A 16,702-nucleotide genomic window follows, 5' to 3' on the forward strand; every position below is an offset into this window, starting at 1 on the left:
AACAAGGGAACCAGTAAGTATGAAAACTGCTACTCAAGAAAGCAACTTTAAACAGATCAAGCCGTAAAACACCAACAAGTCATTCATACACCTTGTTCCTGTTCCATTATTTTTATGTTTAATTTGATTTCTTATTTTTGATAGATTTTTTTTAACAATTAAAATAGGCCTATAATGACAGTTTTTACCTCTATACTACTTTTGTTGAATGCTAATGGAGTAGCTTTCCATGTTTCAACGTTGAAAACGATCCTTATTTATCATATACCGAGGCCTGGTGCGGTTCCTCGGTTCATCCACTGAACACTGAAAGAAGTAATGTTGGTTCCTGTTACTTTAAGCTAACTTTCTCCCGATTGGCTGCCCCTCGCAAAGAGAAAGTTTGAATGGCAGGTGGTGGAGCATTTGCCTCACATGGGTCATTTGTGCACATAGTGACCTGTTTATCTGAAACGTGCTGTATAAACACTCACCAATCAGTTTGCTTATCACCTAAACCTTTTACACTCAACAATCACAGTATCGACCACTCTTTAACATAATCAGCCAATCACATGGCAACAACTCAATGTATTTGGTCATGAACACATCTGTCAAACCAACCTGCTGACGCTCAAACTAGTCATCAGAAAGAGGAGATGTGATTTAAGTGACTTGATTTTTGATTGTTGGTGCCAGACAGGCTGGTTTGAGTATTTTTGAGTATTTAAAAAAATGGATCTACTGAGATTTCCCCACACAACCATCTCTACTGTTTACAGAGAGCATATCCAGCGTTGATGCCAAAGGTCAGAGTAGACTAGTATCTGCTCAAAGCAGTGTGGCCAAAGGAAATAACCACTCATTTAAATCAAAATATGCAGAAGAGCATCTGTGAATGCACAACATGTCTAAACTTGAAGCAGATGGGCTACAGCAGCAGAAGACCACACTGGGTGCCACTCCTTCCAGCTAGAATAGGAAACAAACTACAATTCACCAAATCACACAGCAAAAGACTAGAAAAACATGGATGTGGTCTGATGAATCTCGATTTCTGCTGCCACATTTGGGTGGTAGGGTCATAATGTAGTGTAAGCAACATGAAACCATGGAGCCATCCTGCCTTATATCAATGGTTCAGGCTGCAGGTACCGGCCTAATGGTGTGGGGGCTATTTTCTTGGCACACTTTAGGCCCCTAGTACCACCTGAACACTGCTTAAATGTCACAGCCTACCTGAGTGTTCTTGCTGAGCATGTCCATCCCTTTATGATCAGTGTACCATCTTCTGATGGCTGCTTCCAGCAGGATAACACACCATGCCACAAAGCCATCTGTGAGGAAAGTTTCCAGCACCTTGATTAATCTATGCCACGAAGAATTAAAAAGAGCTTTGAAGACAAAAGGGGTCCAAACTCAGGTCTAGCACCTAATAAAGTGGCAGATGAGTGTTTATTACATGGGATAAGCATAATCGGTTCACTTTAAGCATTTCCTGTTTAGTTTTAGTTGCTAATCGTTTATAAATATGAACGTTTTCAGGCGTCTTAAAAAAAAATAATAAATTACAATCTTAGTGACACCCCCTAACTCTGAGATTTGCATTTGGTCTTATTCACATTGTAAACCAACCTGGAAAATATTAGAAAAAAAAAACAAAACACAAAACACATCAGCAGGCATTTCTGGACCCTGCTAAAGCAGGGTTGCATGTTGTTGCCATTTTATTAACTCTGGGCTACTTAACAACCCCTTTGGATAAAAGGATAGGTCACACACACATAAAAAGCAACACCCAGCAGACACAACTAGTTTGTTTTTAATTTTCAAATTTATTCATTCTTCAAATTCTATCTCATGGTTTAGTGTGTTGGCAGAATTCTACATTGGTTTGGTGGATACAGTAAGTCAGGAGTGATAACAAGAGTGTATCTGTGAATCAACAGACTTGGTTTGAATAAAGCTTATACACAGAGAGGGAACACCTCCAGGCAGGCTAACAGAGGTCTTCCTCTTCCCAGACACGTCTTATATTGCTATTCTAACAAAGGCACATGGACAAGTTTGGGTTAACAAACACCAAAAAGCTTCTTCTCCCCCAAACGTTTCACATCGTCAAACCTTGCTTGGCTTGAGTCACTCATTTAAAACACAACAAAAATGGACATTTACATCTCCAACATTTAGTACGAGACCATAATGTCATATTAATCATATAACACAAAATCACTAGAAATCAACAGGGCCTTTGGCTAATGCACACAGCAGCAGCAGCAGCACTCAGAGACAAAGTTCTGACATCAAGTGGAAACATTTTGGAGCTCCTCTCAAAAGTTTTCCAGAGCAAAACCTCCCCATCTTTGGTCTCAGCTGTAGGCTTCAGGGAGAATCAGGGGTCAGAGGTCAGAGTCAGGGCTAAACAGAAATGTCTGAACTGAACTACAGGATGTGTTACACCTGAACAACTTCTGCTGTGACAGTTGGCGTCAGATGGCATTTTCTTGGCCTTTCAGATGGTGTCCTGCTCTGAGAAGTCTACTTTTGTTGTCACATATGAGTAAATGAACATCATGAGGCTACAGTGGGGAAACAGTTAGCTTGATTATAATTGCAAAGAAAAGAGTTAGCCTTCCAATAGGCTATATTGGAGATATAAAGCTCAGAGTTACATTCTGTCTTCATTAACGATTACAAAACCAAAATGTGTAGGAGGACTTTTAACAAACAACAACCAAACCTACTTGTGGATGCAGATTTCCTGGAAATTTCCCATAAATGAAACTAAACTCTTTCCCACAAACCGGGCCATTATTCTCTCCTAAATCAAGCTAGCTGCTTGCTGGATGTAGCTTCATATTTACAATTAAGACATGAGACTTAATTTCCAATCTTTTCCAATCTTTTCATTGATTAATAGCATCTTTTGGCCTTTTAACGTAGCCCAATATTAAAGTACAATTACTGCGGAACCAAATACAGCTTTAAAATTTAGTCTCACAGGGCTAAAGTTATTCTTTTTTTTTTAAAGCCAAAATGCTGTTAGCTGTCAGACTGGTGAAAGCCTGATTAGTTATAGTAATACCTGGTTAGTTGAGTGTAACAGGCAGTGAGGAGGGTGGAGCTGGAGGGCAGACATAGCGATGGAGGGACTCTGTGGTTGTGAACAATTGGCGTGTGCTGTACATGCTGCTGCTGCTGGTGTTAATCCAACATTCACTGAGAGGATGGCAGGTTTCCATCTGCACTTAACTCGACTCGTTGGAGCGTCATGGTTCTCACACGGCGGTGAAGAGCTATAAAACTGTTGTAAATAAAGTCAGAGAGAAAGGCACAAGCACCTAGCATCAAGGCAAACCACTGCTGCGCCCTCGCTTCTCTCTCCCCGTCTTTCTCGTGCCTTTACCACAAACCCATCTCACTTACTTTGTTCTTTTCTTGCAGCATTTACAGCACATGCTGCAGCGATTCTCTCACAATTACCTCTCTTCTTACTCAAACACTGTACAAATAAAGATTTTTGAAGAGTATTCAGTAGTAAATTGAACTCTTTAAGGTATTTTCAGCCACGTCTGAAACTAAAAAGCTTTTTTTTGGCCTCAAATCTTTACTGAATGTTTGAAAAGTTCCTGTTCCTCCTCGTCAAACCTCCCAGCAGCTGTCCTACATGCTGTCAGACCTTGTTCTTAACACTCCGCAACAACATACAGCTTTAATAACTGGCCCAGTTAACGAAGCAGTGTCAGGCAGACAAAGGAGCAAAATAAAAATTAAAAAGTAAACAGGAAAAAAAAGAAAAAGAGGCAACAGCTGACCCTGACTTTGATCCACAACAGCACCCTTCGTCTCACTGTCTTCTATTCTAATGCTTTCCTTATTGTTTTCTTGGTCATGTTCCCATATAAAGCACAATAAACACAGCTGGTGCAAGAAAATTGCACCAAATATATTTGTTATCCCTTGGCCTCATATATAAAATCAGAATATTTAAACAGCATTAATCCCAAAAATATTATCTATAAACATAAATATATCAATTAGTTTAGCTGGATTTTTATAGTTTTTTGTTTAAATCGGAAACGCATGCCACCCATCTAGTGACAGTTTGCATCTGATTGGCTTAAGCAGAGTGGAGTCTGCAGTCATGTGATTGGTGGATGGCAGAGGTCAGGAGGACATGGGTCCTGGTGTGTGTGGTCAGAGTGGCCATCATCTGGAGTTCAGCCTGGGAGCCGTCTGAAAGGAAGCCAGAGGAGAAACGTTTCACCTTAACTCAGAGACTCTTATCAAGTGCTGCTTTACACCCAAATCCTTATTCACAGCAGTTGAACAGTATACAACAACTGTCAGGATCAGTAAATCGATTCAAATCAGTGAGCAAAACTGTTCTGCAGTAACTAGCAACATTTATTTCTTTTTTTTTTTCTTCTTAGAGAAACGAAAACAATGGAACTGAATAAGCTAAGAGGCTCAGAGAGGTTTTTCTATTCTTGCATCTATATGACATCACTGAGAGCAGATATACCTATGTGGCGGGGCGTGGTCTGCGGTGCCACTGCAGGGGAGGTGGACACACCTAAGCAGCAGCCGCAATCATGCCTCGCCAGCTTTAAAGTCTGTACTGGGTCCTGTCAGTGTTATTGTTGTTGTTGGTATGTTGAGCTGTAGCTGTGGTTTATACAGCAACCGTGTGTGTTATAGTAATAAAGAATGCTGAAAAGCATTGAGGTGTGGACCGGTCTGTCATGTGTTTACTACAACCAATATGGTCATCTCACGCACACTGATCTGGCTTTGAACACAGATGCTCCACCCAATGCTGGGCATGTGGTTGGGGAACCAATTAAAAGAAAGTTGGTTTAAATGGTTATTTAGAACTGTGAATGATGTGTAGATACACCCTTTAAAGCTGCAACAGCACTCATCAATGCAGACTGAAAAATGAGTATACAACAAGTGCATTATAAAAAGTAAGGTAACTAGCAAAAGACAAAAAAACATCTGTAAACACATTGCTGACAAAAACATAGAACTGATAATGATGCAGAAGATGATAAAGCACACTCACCACAGACAAGTGTCCGTTCTTAGCTTTGGCCACCAGCAGTTCTGATCCAGGTGTGAAGTCTATTATCCCCTCCTTCCCCTGACCCATTGTAAACTTTATACTGGGGAAGCAACAGAGGGGCAGTGAGACTGATGAAGGCACTCATGAAGTACTCCAGAATGATTAACGTGAAAGGAGCCTGAGACTGCCAATGCAGACTGTGCACAGCTTTGTGGGGAACAGTGTGTGTGTTTCTGCCTTTCACCTGCCCTGGTTGATGTTGATGCTGTTGATTTTGTCAGCGCAGATGGCGAGCTTGGTCAGGGTCTCGATCACATGGTCGCTCTGCAGAACCACATCTCCCTGCGAGGAAACACAGGCAGACGCAAATGAGTTTTCTTTGTGGGACTTTTTTTTCTTCTTTTAAACAGCAGCAAAGCAGTTAGGTGTCCTCATCTTCACCTTTTGTTTGTTGTCCTCACTGGGCACGTGCAGAACAAACACGCCGTCGCTGAGAGAGCTGACTGAGATGCCTGTAAACACAGCAAGACAATTAGTGGCTGTTTTCTTTTCAAAATGTCAATCGCTGTTCCAAATCATGTGACAAACACCCGCTAAAAGCCAAGACAAAACGAGAAGCGACGGTCTATTTTTGACCTCTGACCTTTCAGAGCGCCGTAGTCAATGCGCTGCTTGAGCTTGCCCTCCTCTGCAATAACGGCACTGTTGGCAGTGAGCAGCAGCTGCCGGTGGCGGGGCTTGTAGCCCCTCCTGTCGTACTTGGTGACCGGCACTGCATACTGGGGACAAAAGCACAGGAAGATCAGTAGGTGCTGATGCTGAGCTTGTAGTTAAAACTGCCTAAAGCTTCACTAACCTTCATCTTCTCACTGCCCAGAGCTTGCACCACTTTGGGGTTAATGTTCTCACCATCTGAATAAGAGCAGACACGTTCACTGATCTGAAAGCATTTCTAGCTTGTTGGCTGCAGAGTGAGCAATGGCTTACCGAGTCTGGTGCTGACAAACAGCTTGGGCACACTCTGTGGGTAGTTGTCCTTTTTGTCTTTAAAGATCTCGCTTGCAATCATCTTCTGCTCCATCTATTCAAAGGCGAGATTGATGTGAATGAAGCAAGCAGCAAACCAGAAAACTTACAGTGTGATAGAGAGCGCGGGGCAGTCATCACCTGATGTTTCCACTCAGGATTGATCTTCTTGCAGTAACTCCACACCATGTTCTGCATGCACATCTTACGCAAATGCTCAGACGCCTACAGACACACAGCAGTTTCACATTACTTGACTACTGGCTTCAGTTTTCACTTATTTTCTATATGAGAAGGTCTTACCGGACAGAACATTTACATGCACATTTTTTAGTCAAATCTGAACTCTGACCTCAGTGAGAGCAGCTGGAGGAGTGGGCCAGCTCTTGTCCAGGACATTTTTGGGCAGGTTTTTGCGGAGGTTCATGAGGAAGGAGTAGCGCACATAATCCAGGAAATACTCGTTCTCTGGACAGCGCTCCTTGTGGCGGTAGATGAAGCCTTTGATGAACCTGATGGAGAGACAAGAAAGGAGCTGGAATCAGCAAAGACCAGTAAGATAAAGTTTCTTCACACTAATCCTAAAGGAAACATTAGAATGAAACAGCACCCTTATATTTTTAAAAAAGAAAGAAGGGCGTGTCTTCTTGAACTCATTGGAACTTTCATAGCTTTCAGAATGTAATGATTTGTTTTTTCCAATTCATTTATTTCATTGTCTCCCTGACAATTATTCTGCATTTTGTTTCACTTTACTTAAGTGATTATTATTAGGACTGATCCTCAGAGCAAGTCTGTTGAGTAAAACACGAAATCTGACTGCTATTAATTAAGGCAAATGAGGTAAGGTAATAAGGTTGTAATTAAATATGTTTAAATGAAACCAAACAGAGCTTCCCATACTTTACATTTCACAATCACGTGTAGCACAATCCTTTGGGAACACTAAAGTGTCAAAAAGCTGCAGTTCCTCTAATCTCCACTTGAGGCTGCTCCAAACGTCCACAGCCTCTGACACAAAAACTTGGTCTCTATGGATAAACGTTTTCATTAGAGTATGACACCATCTGCTGGTTGGCTCCGGTATACTCTGTACCTGCGGATTGTATTTGCTGCCTGTCGTCTGTGCTGGGCCCTTCTTCTGGCCAGGATCCCCCTCCACCACGCTTGGACTGCAATAGCTGCCAGATACAGGAAAGTCATATAAATAAATGGATCAGGTTTACTGTAAATATGAGATACACATGCCAGCAATCGTGTATACTCTTTATATAAACCTCCCTACCTGAGTTTCTGAGTTTCTGGTATTTGCACTTCTGGCTATAGCCTTTCCACCCCGCCTGCAGCTTGGTGGCTGTGTGGGGACAGAGGGAACAAGCTCAAACCTGCAGCACATCGTCTGTCAGCAATATAACGGCATACATGCATCAGGTTGAGACTTGCCAACTCTTACCGAGACTGTGTTTCCTGGTCTCCAGTGCATCCTCTGTGGCAAACAAGGTCTTTGGGAAGCGGATGAAGATTTTGGATCTAAGTGGTTATGAAAGACATGGAATTACAGACATGATAAAGAAAGTCAAAATATGGGGCAGTGCTTCTTATACTACAGGATCTGTGACAGCTGCCAGATCTGACAGGTTAGTTTTGGCATCTTGATCAAACAGTGCGGCTGACCTGCCCATTTTGTACTCCTCAGGCTTGTATCCCAAGTGTTTGACCAGTGTGGAAACTCCATCTGACAGCTTCCCATCCCAGTTAGGCCACGTGCCTGGACACAGGGACTTATATCTAAACGTAAACAGGAAAAAAACAAAGTAATCATTTGAATTAAGTCAAAAACTAAAAGGTCTGTCTGTTTATAAGACAGCAAGTTAGCCAGCTATTTCTATAGTCTCTATTTGGAGGCTGGCCTTTATTTGTTTGTCTCACCTCAGCCTGTTCATTATCAGAGACCCGCCTTTTAACAGATAAAGACATACTAAGACAGGTAAACAAATGTCTCAGGTGAGCACAAACCAGTCAGAGAAATAATGTGCAATATGTAAGCTTTGTTTGATTTATCTATAGTAAGACTGCCAAACGATCCCTTGTCCCAGCCTCTGACCTGTGAAGATTTAGTGCTTTTGTCTAACGTCACTGGAAGTATTTTTTTGGATTTGGTTTGTTTCTCAGAACAAACAAGGAATTTTCTGTTTCCCCTTTTGGCTTCAGGAAACTTTTTTTTTTCCACCCTTTATTCCAAATTTAAAGTTAGCAATGATAGCAGAAGGTGATTGTCTGATTTAAGACACTTTGGCATAAAAGGCCACTCACCTGGGAGAAGAATAATAGCTCTACACCAGCATGGGTTTACTGTCATTCATACTGAGTTTAAATACTGGGAATAGTCACTGTTGAGCAGCTTTTAACTTTTTTCTCGTTTTGCTGTCAATGACTTGGGGTATGAGGAGGAGGAATTTGACACTTTTGGTAGGTGTTAAAAGCTACTGTAGCGTACTGAGGTGTCTCCAAAAGTTGATACTGTTCATCTGGACGTAGCGTTTCGTCACTCATCCAAGTGACTTCTTCAGTCTCAGCTGACTGCAGGTTTCCCCAATCTTAGTGAAGAAGTCACTTGGATGAGTGACGAAATGTTTCTACCACTGAAAACGCTATGTCCAGATGAACAGAATCAACTTTTGGAGATTTACTTACCTGGATGGTACATCAAGATGTACTGAGGTATCCAATGGAATGCTTTGAAATAAGTTTCAAAGTTTCAAAGCTCAATACTAAGTTGTTCCATAGTTATGAACGAATCTGAATAAATTTACTTAATAATTTTCAATGAATTACTAAAACTAATGTGTTTCTATGTGAGAATCTTTGTGACCGATAGCTGCGATGAGATCAGCAGATGTTGTGGAAACATGTTAGTGGTGGCAGATCACCTCTGCAGGAACACCTCGTAGCGACGTCTGTAGGCAAAGCCCGCCCTCCTCACCCTCAGATTCTCCATCAGTCCCAGATACTTGACCTGGTGACGGATCAATACTTCATCAAATCGACCTGTGACGGAGAGCAGAGGGAGAGCAGGCTCAGTGAGAAAAATGTGAAAGGCAGCAGAGCAAAATGAACCAGAGAAAACCAGTAAATGCTAAGCAGCAGGAGTGGGAGTGACACAGGACAAAGAAACAGTGTGAAATCAACAAAAGCCCAACTTTGGAGAGAAACAAAGGGCCGCTCCGATATACTGACGACCACACGGAGAGGTCCACTGCAGCTACTGATGGAGCAGAAAAAACAAAACAAACAAACAAACAAACAAAAACCCCAAATCCAACCTGTTTTGGTGAGAATTTGTGAAACATCAGAATGAATGTGAGGTTTGTGGGGAAATTATTATCTTGTTGAAGCTCCTTTTAGAAAAAGTATTGCATAAAGCTGGCATTGACCCGCTGAAAAATACTAACACTCATAGCAATCTGAATCGAGCTGTAAATCCTAATGTTTACAAAAAACAACTTTGTTAGAGGAGTATTTTACTTTGAAAATCTGAATTTATATAGTGTGAAACATTAACAGAGGCAAATAAAGCACAGAATTTAAACTTACTACATGCACTTGAAACATTTTAATGCTGTTGAAATCTAACTTTACGAACTACACCTAAATGTAAGCTTTGCAATTGGAAAATAGTATTAGCACAGGTCTCCACCAAAACAACAGGCTTCTTTGTAAATGTCCAGTACAGTCACTCGTTTTGTTTGAACAGAGTAAAGAGAGTAGAAAGCTCACATCTGTCAACTGTTTTTACTACCATCACTTAGAGTGGTGATGGTGGCAGTGCAGCTGGTAGTAATAACAGCAAAAATACCATTATTTTGTTGTAGGGGGTAATAGAAAGCAATAATATGTGGGAGAGGGTCAGGCGTATGCAGGTACACACAAACGGACATAAATGCTCCCAATTTACTCAACATCTGACACCTGTGTGTCACCTCACTGTCTTCCTCCCTTTCCTGGCCTCACACTTATACTCTTTGTTGTGCCCTGGATTTATTATTTAGGTTGTGTTTGTGAGGAAAGTATTGTTAATGTTCCGTAGTTAGATTTTGCATTGAAAAAAAAGCAAAGACTAAAAGGAAAAACTGATGATGGATATGAGACCATTATGAAATCGTGATCCGCTAGCTGTCACCAAATGAGGCAAAGAATCGATTCAAACATCTAACAACAACATTTGAAAGAATGCTCTCTATCGTGTTCTGCACTACATTAACAGAAAAAGGACTTGAAATCATACCTGACTGCTTGGAGTCATTGGGCTTGATACAGCGCACGTACGATGGCTCCTTGGACATCAGGATCTCCATGAGTTTCGCCAGACTGGCTTTGAACTGGGTGGCTGCCTGGAGGGGCAGACACAGAGATATGATGGATGAGAGGTGGTTAGCAGGGGATAGAGAGATGAAGGCGAGAGGACGCTAGGTGGCAAATGGAGCAAAGACTTAAAAAGATAAAAAGTGATGAGGAGAAAAGCAAACTGAAGCCTCCAGACAGAGAGGATGAGCTAAGAAGAGCAACGTAAGCAGGGGGCGGCGATGTGACGGCTAGTCCAGCTGACACTGAACACTGGGCCCAGTGTGGAGGACTGGGACTCTTAACCCGCCAGCCTGTGACAGGTCCTGTGTGAGTGAGCGTGCATGGAGGACATACAAGTGTCAGGGAATTCCTCAGTGAGTGGGTAGCCACAGAGAATCCCCATCAGACTGCCCACTCAGCACTGGAGAGGGGAAACACATCACTGTTTGTTTTGCTGTGAGAAAGTATGCTGGGATGCAAATGAGGAAAAACACGGCAGACCTCAGGAAACCTCAGAATGCAAGCAGGGAGGCACAGATGGACACTGAGGTATCTCACCGTATCAGGACGCTTCTTGTCACTCAGCTCTTCCCTGTTAAAGCACTGCGTCAGGATCTTGTTCTCTGACATACACATGACCTGCAGACACACACACGCAGGGTACGTTTAACCTGAACGTCAACTCTGGGAAAGAAAATGGTTCACTTTAAAATCCGTCTCACCTCTTTTAGGTTCCTGAACAGCAGGTCGTTGTTCTTGTCCAAAAATCCTGAGGAAAGGAGAAAGAGTCAGATGTGAAACTGCAGTACCTCACATTAACACTCATCACTGGCCCACTGCTCTGACTTTCTCTTCTTCAAATGAGAGAGAGAGAGAGAGAGAAAAAAATCCAGATTCTCTGATTATTTCTTGGTCTACCTTCAAAGGGCACAACTCCCAAGCAAGCAAGCTAAAACAATAATAATATTACTAATAAAAAAATCTAACAAACAGTGGTACATTTTCAATTTAGTCAGACTGAAGACTTTTCTGATAATGAATTTTATTTTATACCACACTAAATAAAAATGTTATTTTCTATCTGATTTTCCAGCAGCTGTAACAAGTTAGCTAACAGAGCTAATGTTAGCCTGACAGGCGACTAGAAAATACTTTAGATGCTATTTAAGTTTTTAATGATTCCAGCTGTTTCAATTGAGGATCTTTCAAAGTGGTCTTAAAGCAGATCTATGTGACATTTCCTCATTTCCTTTCATATATGACCTTGTTACAATGTAATGTAATGTAAATGCTCATTTTAACCACGGCAAACAGCTCAAGATCAGTGTAGGTACAAGTAGTCACAGAAACTTAGGGTTCAGGCTGATGCTTCTTTCTACTCTTGGCCGAGCGTTACATCATTCAAAGTGGATATCTCTAATATAGTCAGGCCCCAGCCAACTGCTAATCAAATACTTTGTTAGTGAGGGGCATCCAGTCACAAGAACATTGTCTTGTTTCAGTCAGACATTAAACTAAAAGGCTGCATGAAGTCCTGGGATAAGCAAATACGTAAGGATAATTTTGGACTGTGAATTATGCAAAGCTACTGAATTAGAGTTTAAAAACATGAACAGAATAGGTTACCTTTAACAGCTTGCTTAATAGCAAATAAGGCCGATATATTTAGAGTTGTATCCAAATGTACTTACTACTACTACTACTAAAGGTTAATTTGACAGATAACCTAACTACTGACTGTATGCTTTCTCTGTTAAGGTGAGTCTTCCAAATTGGTGAACTAACCTTTTTCAAGCAAGGTTCATAAGAAGTAAGAAGGATTTTCATAAGAAGTAATTTCACACAGTGTAGTAGTGGCTAACTAGCTTGCTGCTTCTGAAATGTTGATTCAGGGCAACGTTAAGAATAAGGGTTCAAAATTGCTATTTGTTATGTTCGAATGTCAAGAAGACGGTCAGAAACTGGGTTATTTATATTCCTTTAAAAAAAAAAAAAAAAAAAAAACATCACATCACTGCTAATGGCTACAAACAAACTGTGCAAGAACAGGCCTGATGTATGTGATTTTTTTATGTGAAGTATTAGAGCTTCTGTTACTCTGCTCAGAGTTTTTACCCTTTACTGGGAGTATTATCAAACAGTACTGGTATTTAGTACTGGAAAGGAGTCTGACATGCCTAACTGCTTTGCCAAATTCACCACAACAACAAACATGCAACAGCATGAGGTCACGCTGTCCTTGGCTGTTTTTTTCCACAAAAAAGAAGCACTACTTTGATGTTGACACTGTTCACAGCAGTACACTCTCATACCAACACAACCACAGATATATATAAATACACACACACACACACACACACACACACACACACACACACACACACACCGTTGACATTGTAGTTGACCTCCCCAGCGTAATGCAGCAGTCTGAATTCGTCACGGCCCATTACCTTCCGGGTCTTTGCATCTGCCAGTTTGTGACTGCAGGGAAGAACACAAACAAACAATGTGGATTTACCAGGAAATAAATTGGATACATTTAATAGTTCAAAGTCTGAGAAGCTGAACTTTATGTGAGATCACAATGTACAAGCTGTGGATGAGAAGAGAGAATATCAAACTAACGTGACAAAGTGTGGGTGTCCGCCCACGGTGTCCTCCAGTTTCTCTAGGAAGGTCAAGTCACTGGCATCTCCGGGCCTCAGACACTCCTCATCCTGTGACACATGAACAGAGAGGTCAAATATTGTGACTACAAAACTCTCAGAGTTTGGCTGTCACACTTACCTGTTGTGTCCTGTGTATTAAAGGTCAGGCACAAAAGGTCTTGTTAACTTGTCTAACAAAAGGTGCAATTTTCACCGAGGTAACCAGGAACATCTCCCTTTCACATTTTAAAATCATAACTTTCCTCTTAATCTTAGGGTATCTGTTTGATTTTCTCCCTAAAATGTCTCTAAACACAAAAAATAAGTTTGATTCATTCATACAGTAACATATCTACATGTAGATGATACATGGTGAGCTTGTTTAGAGCAGCCACTGAACAGCCAACACTTATTGGACCCACAGTGCGCAGTGGTTAGCAGCACTCGCCTTGCAGGAAGAGCTTTGTGGTTTGAATCTGCTTCTTGTCTGAGGAGCTTGTAGACTGAAGTGTTCTGTCACTTTTCAACCAAATTCACCACATCTTTGTTTGTTTGTTTTTTTCGATTTTACATTTTTAGTTTTTGCTTCGACTGTCACTCTCAGGCCTACGCACTAAATAAGCAGCTGGAGACAAAAGTCTATGTGCTTGTCTATGCATGGATTATTTCTGTTTGTCTGATATGTTCCACTAAACATCCTATTCTTTTTAATATGCTTACCCATACATTCCTTAAATATTTCTGCTTCTAGGCCACATAAGCAATAAGTGAGAGACACTAGCATATCTCCTCACCAGAATGGAGATGATGCCTTTAAACTTCTCCTCCACCAGGTCACAGATGATCTTGTTGTTGAAGTACTGCACTGGCTCCCACTGGAAATGCACAAAAGTTATGGTTAGAGATCATTAAGAGGAAAAAAAATGAATTGATTGTTGAGCAGCTCAATGATCTGCTGCACAGATAGGAAAAAGAAAACATTAATAGATTTTTTTCTCATTAAAATCTGAGCTGCCACCAGAAATTAATAAGACCAAGACACAAAACAACTTGAATGCACAAGAATCAAAATCACAGTGCACAGGGCTGAGTGTGGTGGTTGCAGGTCCTGTTAGCTCTTAGCACAGTCAAACTATTTCCACTGAGATGGCAGAGAGAAAGGGGGGAGAGTGAGGGCAGCCTACAGCTCTGATATCAGATGAGAATGGACTCTTTGAGAAGAGAATCCAAGCTTCTCCCACAACCCGTTTGTTCTCTGACCACATAGATATTTACATTAGAATGAAAACAAGATGCTCTTGTTCTGAAGGGCCAAACAAAATCAAATTCAATGAATATAAATGAGGAGAATAAGAGTAAGTGAGGAGAACAGTCAGCATCTTGAAACATCTTTCAGTGCAGACCTTTTTTGACATGTAATCTTCTTAAGAGGTTGAAATTTTTAATCTGTAAATAAAAGGCCCCCACCTCCCTCAACTCAACCAATAAGAGGGCTTCGTTTCTAATGGGTCTGCAACTTCTAAAAATATGTGCACTTTCTCTAAATTACTTTGAGTTTAGACTCTGAGGGGAAAAAAGCAGAACAGTGAATTCAATTATCGGCTTTACTTTGGAAAACTACAGACACAATTGCATTAGGAGCTCTTTGCAGAGCCTGAACTCTCACTGACCCACTGATGAAAACAAACTGTGGAAAAAGTAAATAAGAAATCCTTAAAGGATGAGCAAAGCGGTGCACAGAGCAGGGAAACCCCTGCACAAAACTTTTAAAAAAGGACAGAAGAAATTGTACATGTACATTTGCTGTAGCTGAAGAAGCAAAGAGCAGGTTTTCTACAGATGGAAAAGGTCTACGGCCATCACTGTTTAAGCTTTCTGAAACCAGACCTGAGGAACACATGGTACTTTTAATGGGAAACTACAGATAAGAAGAGATAAGATAAGATAAGATAAGATAAGATAAGGTAAGACAAGACAAGACAATAGCACAGCACTGACAGAAGTTACAGATATGGCAACAGGTCGATCACAGCACAACTTTATTTGTTTACACAAACAAAGTGTAAACAACTTTATTTTGTTTACACAAATAAAGTTGGGGTGTATGGGCACTGAGAGAGAGAGGAGTGTCTGACCGTGATGCCTTCGGCCTCGTACTCGTCCTGCTCCGACTTCAGGGTGAGCTCGATGAAGAGCTGCTGCAGCTTCTCGTTACAATAGTTGATGCAGAACTGCTCAAAGCTGACACACGCAACAAACGAGACAGATAAGACAAAGCAAGGAGACCTGTTGATTCTGGTTTATTATGTCACACTGTTCACAGAGTAGATGATAATGGAGGTGGAACACATCCAAATGAGTTCATCTAAGTTTTTTAGCACAGGGAAAATTTGGCTAATTTGGGGGTAGTTGTACCTGTTGTGCTGGAAGACCTCAAAGCCATAGATATCCAGCAGACCAATGACACTGTAATTCTTGGAAGAGTCGCCCTGTTAGAAAAAACAAACAAACAAAAAATGTATTTGTAATATACAGGAAAAGGAAAGTCCCAGCATACAATAAACACCAAAAGATTGAAATCATAACATTTTAAATATTTCAAAATCAGTTGGGTGAGGGAAGCGGCATTTCATCATCTAAAAAAAAAACTGCTGTTATGCTTGAGGAGAAAAGAATTAAAGAATATATAAAAGTTAAATTTATGGAAATAGAAAACAAGCTAAAACTGGTGTAATTTCTTTTCTCTTTTTTGAAAATGGGATTATTTCACATAACAGGTATGATAATATAAAAAACGTGTATATTCATGACAAAAGTGAAACTATAGAAATAAGAAAGAAATTTTTGGTACAGTTAAACTAAGGGTAGCTTTATCAATTTGTCAATAACCACATTGTATTAAGGAAAATCACAAGTTAAGATTTAAACTTTAAAGCTTCATGGTCTTCATTGAAACATTTTGGGCAAAAAACAAGAACAAAAACAGATTTCATAAATTCTTTTAATTTGAATCTATTTGTGTCCAATTTGTTACAAGTAAGGTACTACAGGACATGATACCAGACTGTGCCCACAAGGTGGAGCTGTGCTGTAACAATACAGGGACACTGATGTGCTCTGTGCTACAGTAATCAGTGTGATAGATGTAGTAACTGACTCCAGGTTAAACAAAAAAGTACGGTGAACTGAAAACATCAACTGTATGTGTGCGTGTGTATACCGTGTATGTCAGTGACGTGTTGATCTTGTTAACTAGCCAGGTGAAGGTGCGTCCATACACTGCTTTGGCTAAAGCGTCCCGGGCTGATGATGCCTGCTCGAGGTTCAGCGGGCTCATCAGCTGATGATGAAACACACAGAGAGACAGGAAAGTGAGAGACAAGTGCAGACAAGCAAAGACTGACAAAACCAGAGTTACACGGGGCTCAGCGGGGACAGTTAGACAAATCACTGTACTATTAGAGCAGACATTACAAAGACAGGAAGGCTTTGTAAACAAATGCTTATCACACAATGAGAGTGTGTATCCAAACCCACCTCCTCTCCCTTTGCAATGATCTTCTTGTGTGTAAGCGCCTCCGTCAGCGCTGTCACATTCACTCCTAACAACTGGAAAAAGCACGGCAAAGTTAGGAAG

General features: G+C 40.9%; 1 protein-coding gene across 4 annotated transcripts in view; it reads right to left on the reverse strand.

The window, feature by feature from the left end:
• Positions 1-1,794: 1,794 nt before the first annotated feature.
• LOC116323716 (unconventional myosin-Ic) overlaps positions 1,795-16,702 on the reverse strand; it is a 67,306-nt gene continuing 52,398 nt past the window's right edge. For all 4 annotated transcript variants that reach the window (XM_031744126.2, XM_039622543.1, XM_031744128.2 and 1 more), the window contains 24 exons: positions 16,603-16,674; positions 16,286-16,405; positions 15,481-15,554; positions 15,201-15,306; positions 13,860-13,940; positions 13,043-13,134; positions 12,804-12,898; positions 11,140-11,186; positions 10,976-11,056; positions 10,359-10,464; positions 9,004-9,121; positions 7,748-7,861; positions 7,527-7,603; positions 7,359-7,427; positions 7,170-7,254; positions 6,426-6,585; positions 6,215-6,298; positions 6,035-6,128; positions 5,904-5,959; positions 5,691-5,826; positions 5,489-5,559; positions 5,292-5,389; positions 5,048-5,147; positions 1,795-4,215 (listed from right to left, as the gene is read on the reverse strand). In XM_031744126.2, the coding sequence (XP_031599986.1) occupies positions 4,189-4,215; positions 5,048-5,147; positions 5,292-5,389; positions 5,489-5,559; positions 5,691-5,826; positions 5,904-5,959; positions 6,035-6,128; positions 6,215-6,298; positions 6,426-6,585; positions 7,170-7,254; positions 7,359-7,427; positions 7,527-7,603; positions 7,748-7,861; positions 9,004-9,121; positions 10,359-10,464; positions 10,976-11,056; positions 11,140-11,186; positions 12,804-12,898; positions 13,043-13,134; positions 13,860-13,940; positions 15,201-15,306; positions 15,481-15,554; positions 16,286-16,405; positions 16,603-16,674 (2,163 nt within the window). In that variant the 3' untranslated portion in view covers positions 1,795-4,188. The remainder of the gene's footprint in view (positions 4,216-5,047; positions 5,148-5,291; positions 5,390-5,488; positions 5,560-5,690; positions 5,827-5,903; positions 5,960-6,034; positions 6,129-6,214; positions 6,299-6,425; positions 6,586-7,169; positions 7,255-7,358; positions 7,428-7,526; positions 7,604-7,747; positions 7,862-9,003; positions 9,122-10,358; positions 10,465-10,975; positions 11,057-11,139; positions 11,187-12,803; positions 12,899-13,042; positions 13,135-13,859; positions 13,941-15,200; positions 15,307-15,480; positions 15,555-16,285; positions 16,406-16,602; positions 16,675-16,702) is intronic.

This window comes from Oreochromis aureus, linkage group 14, assembly GCF_013358895.1.
Source record: "Oreochromis aureus strain Israel breed Guangdong linkage group 14, ZZ_aureus, whole genome shotgun sequence".
Taxonomy (NCBI): Eukaryota; Metazoa; Chordata; class Actinopteri; order Cichliformes; family Cichlidae; genus Oreochromis; species Oreochromis aureus.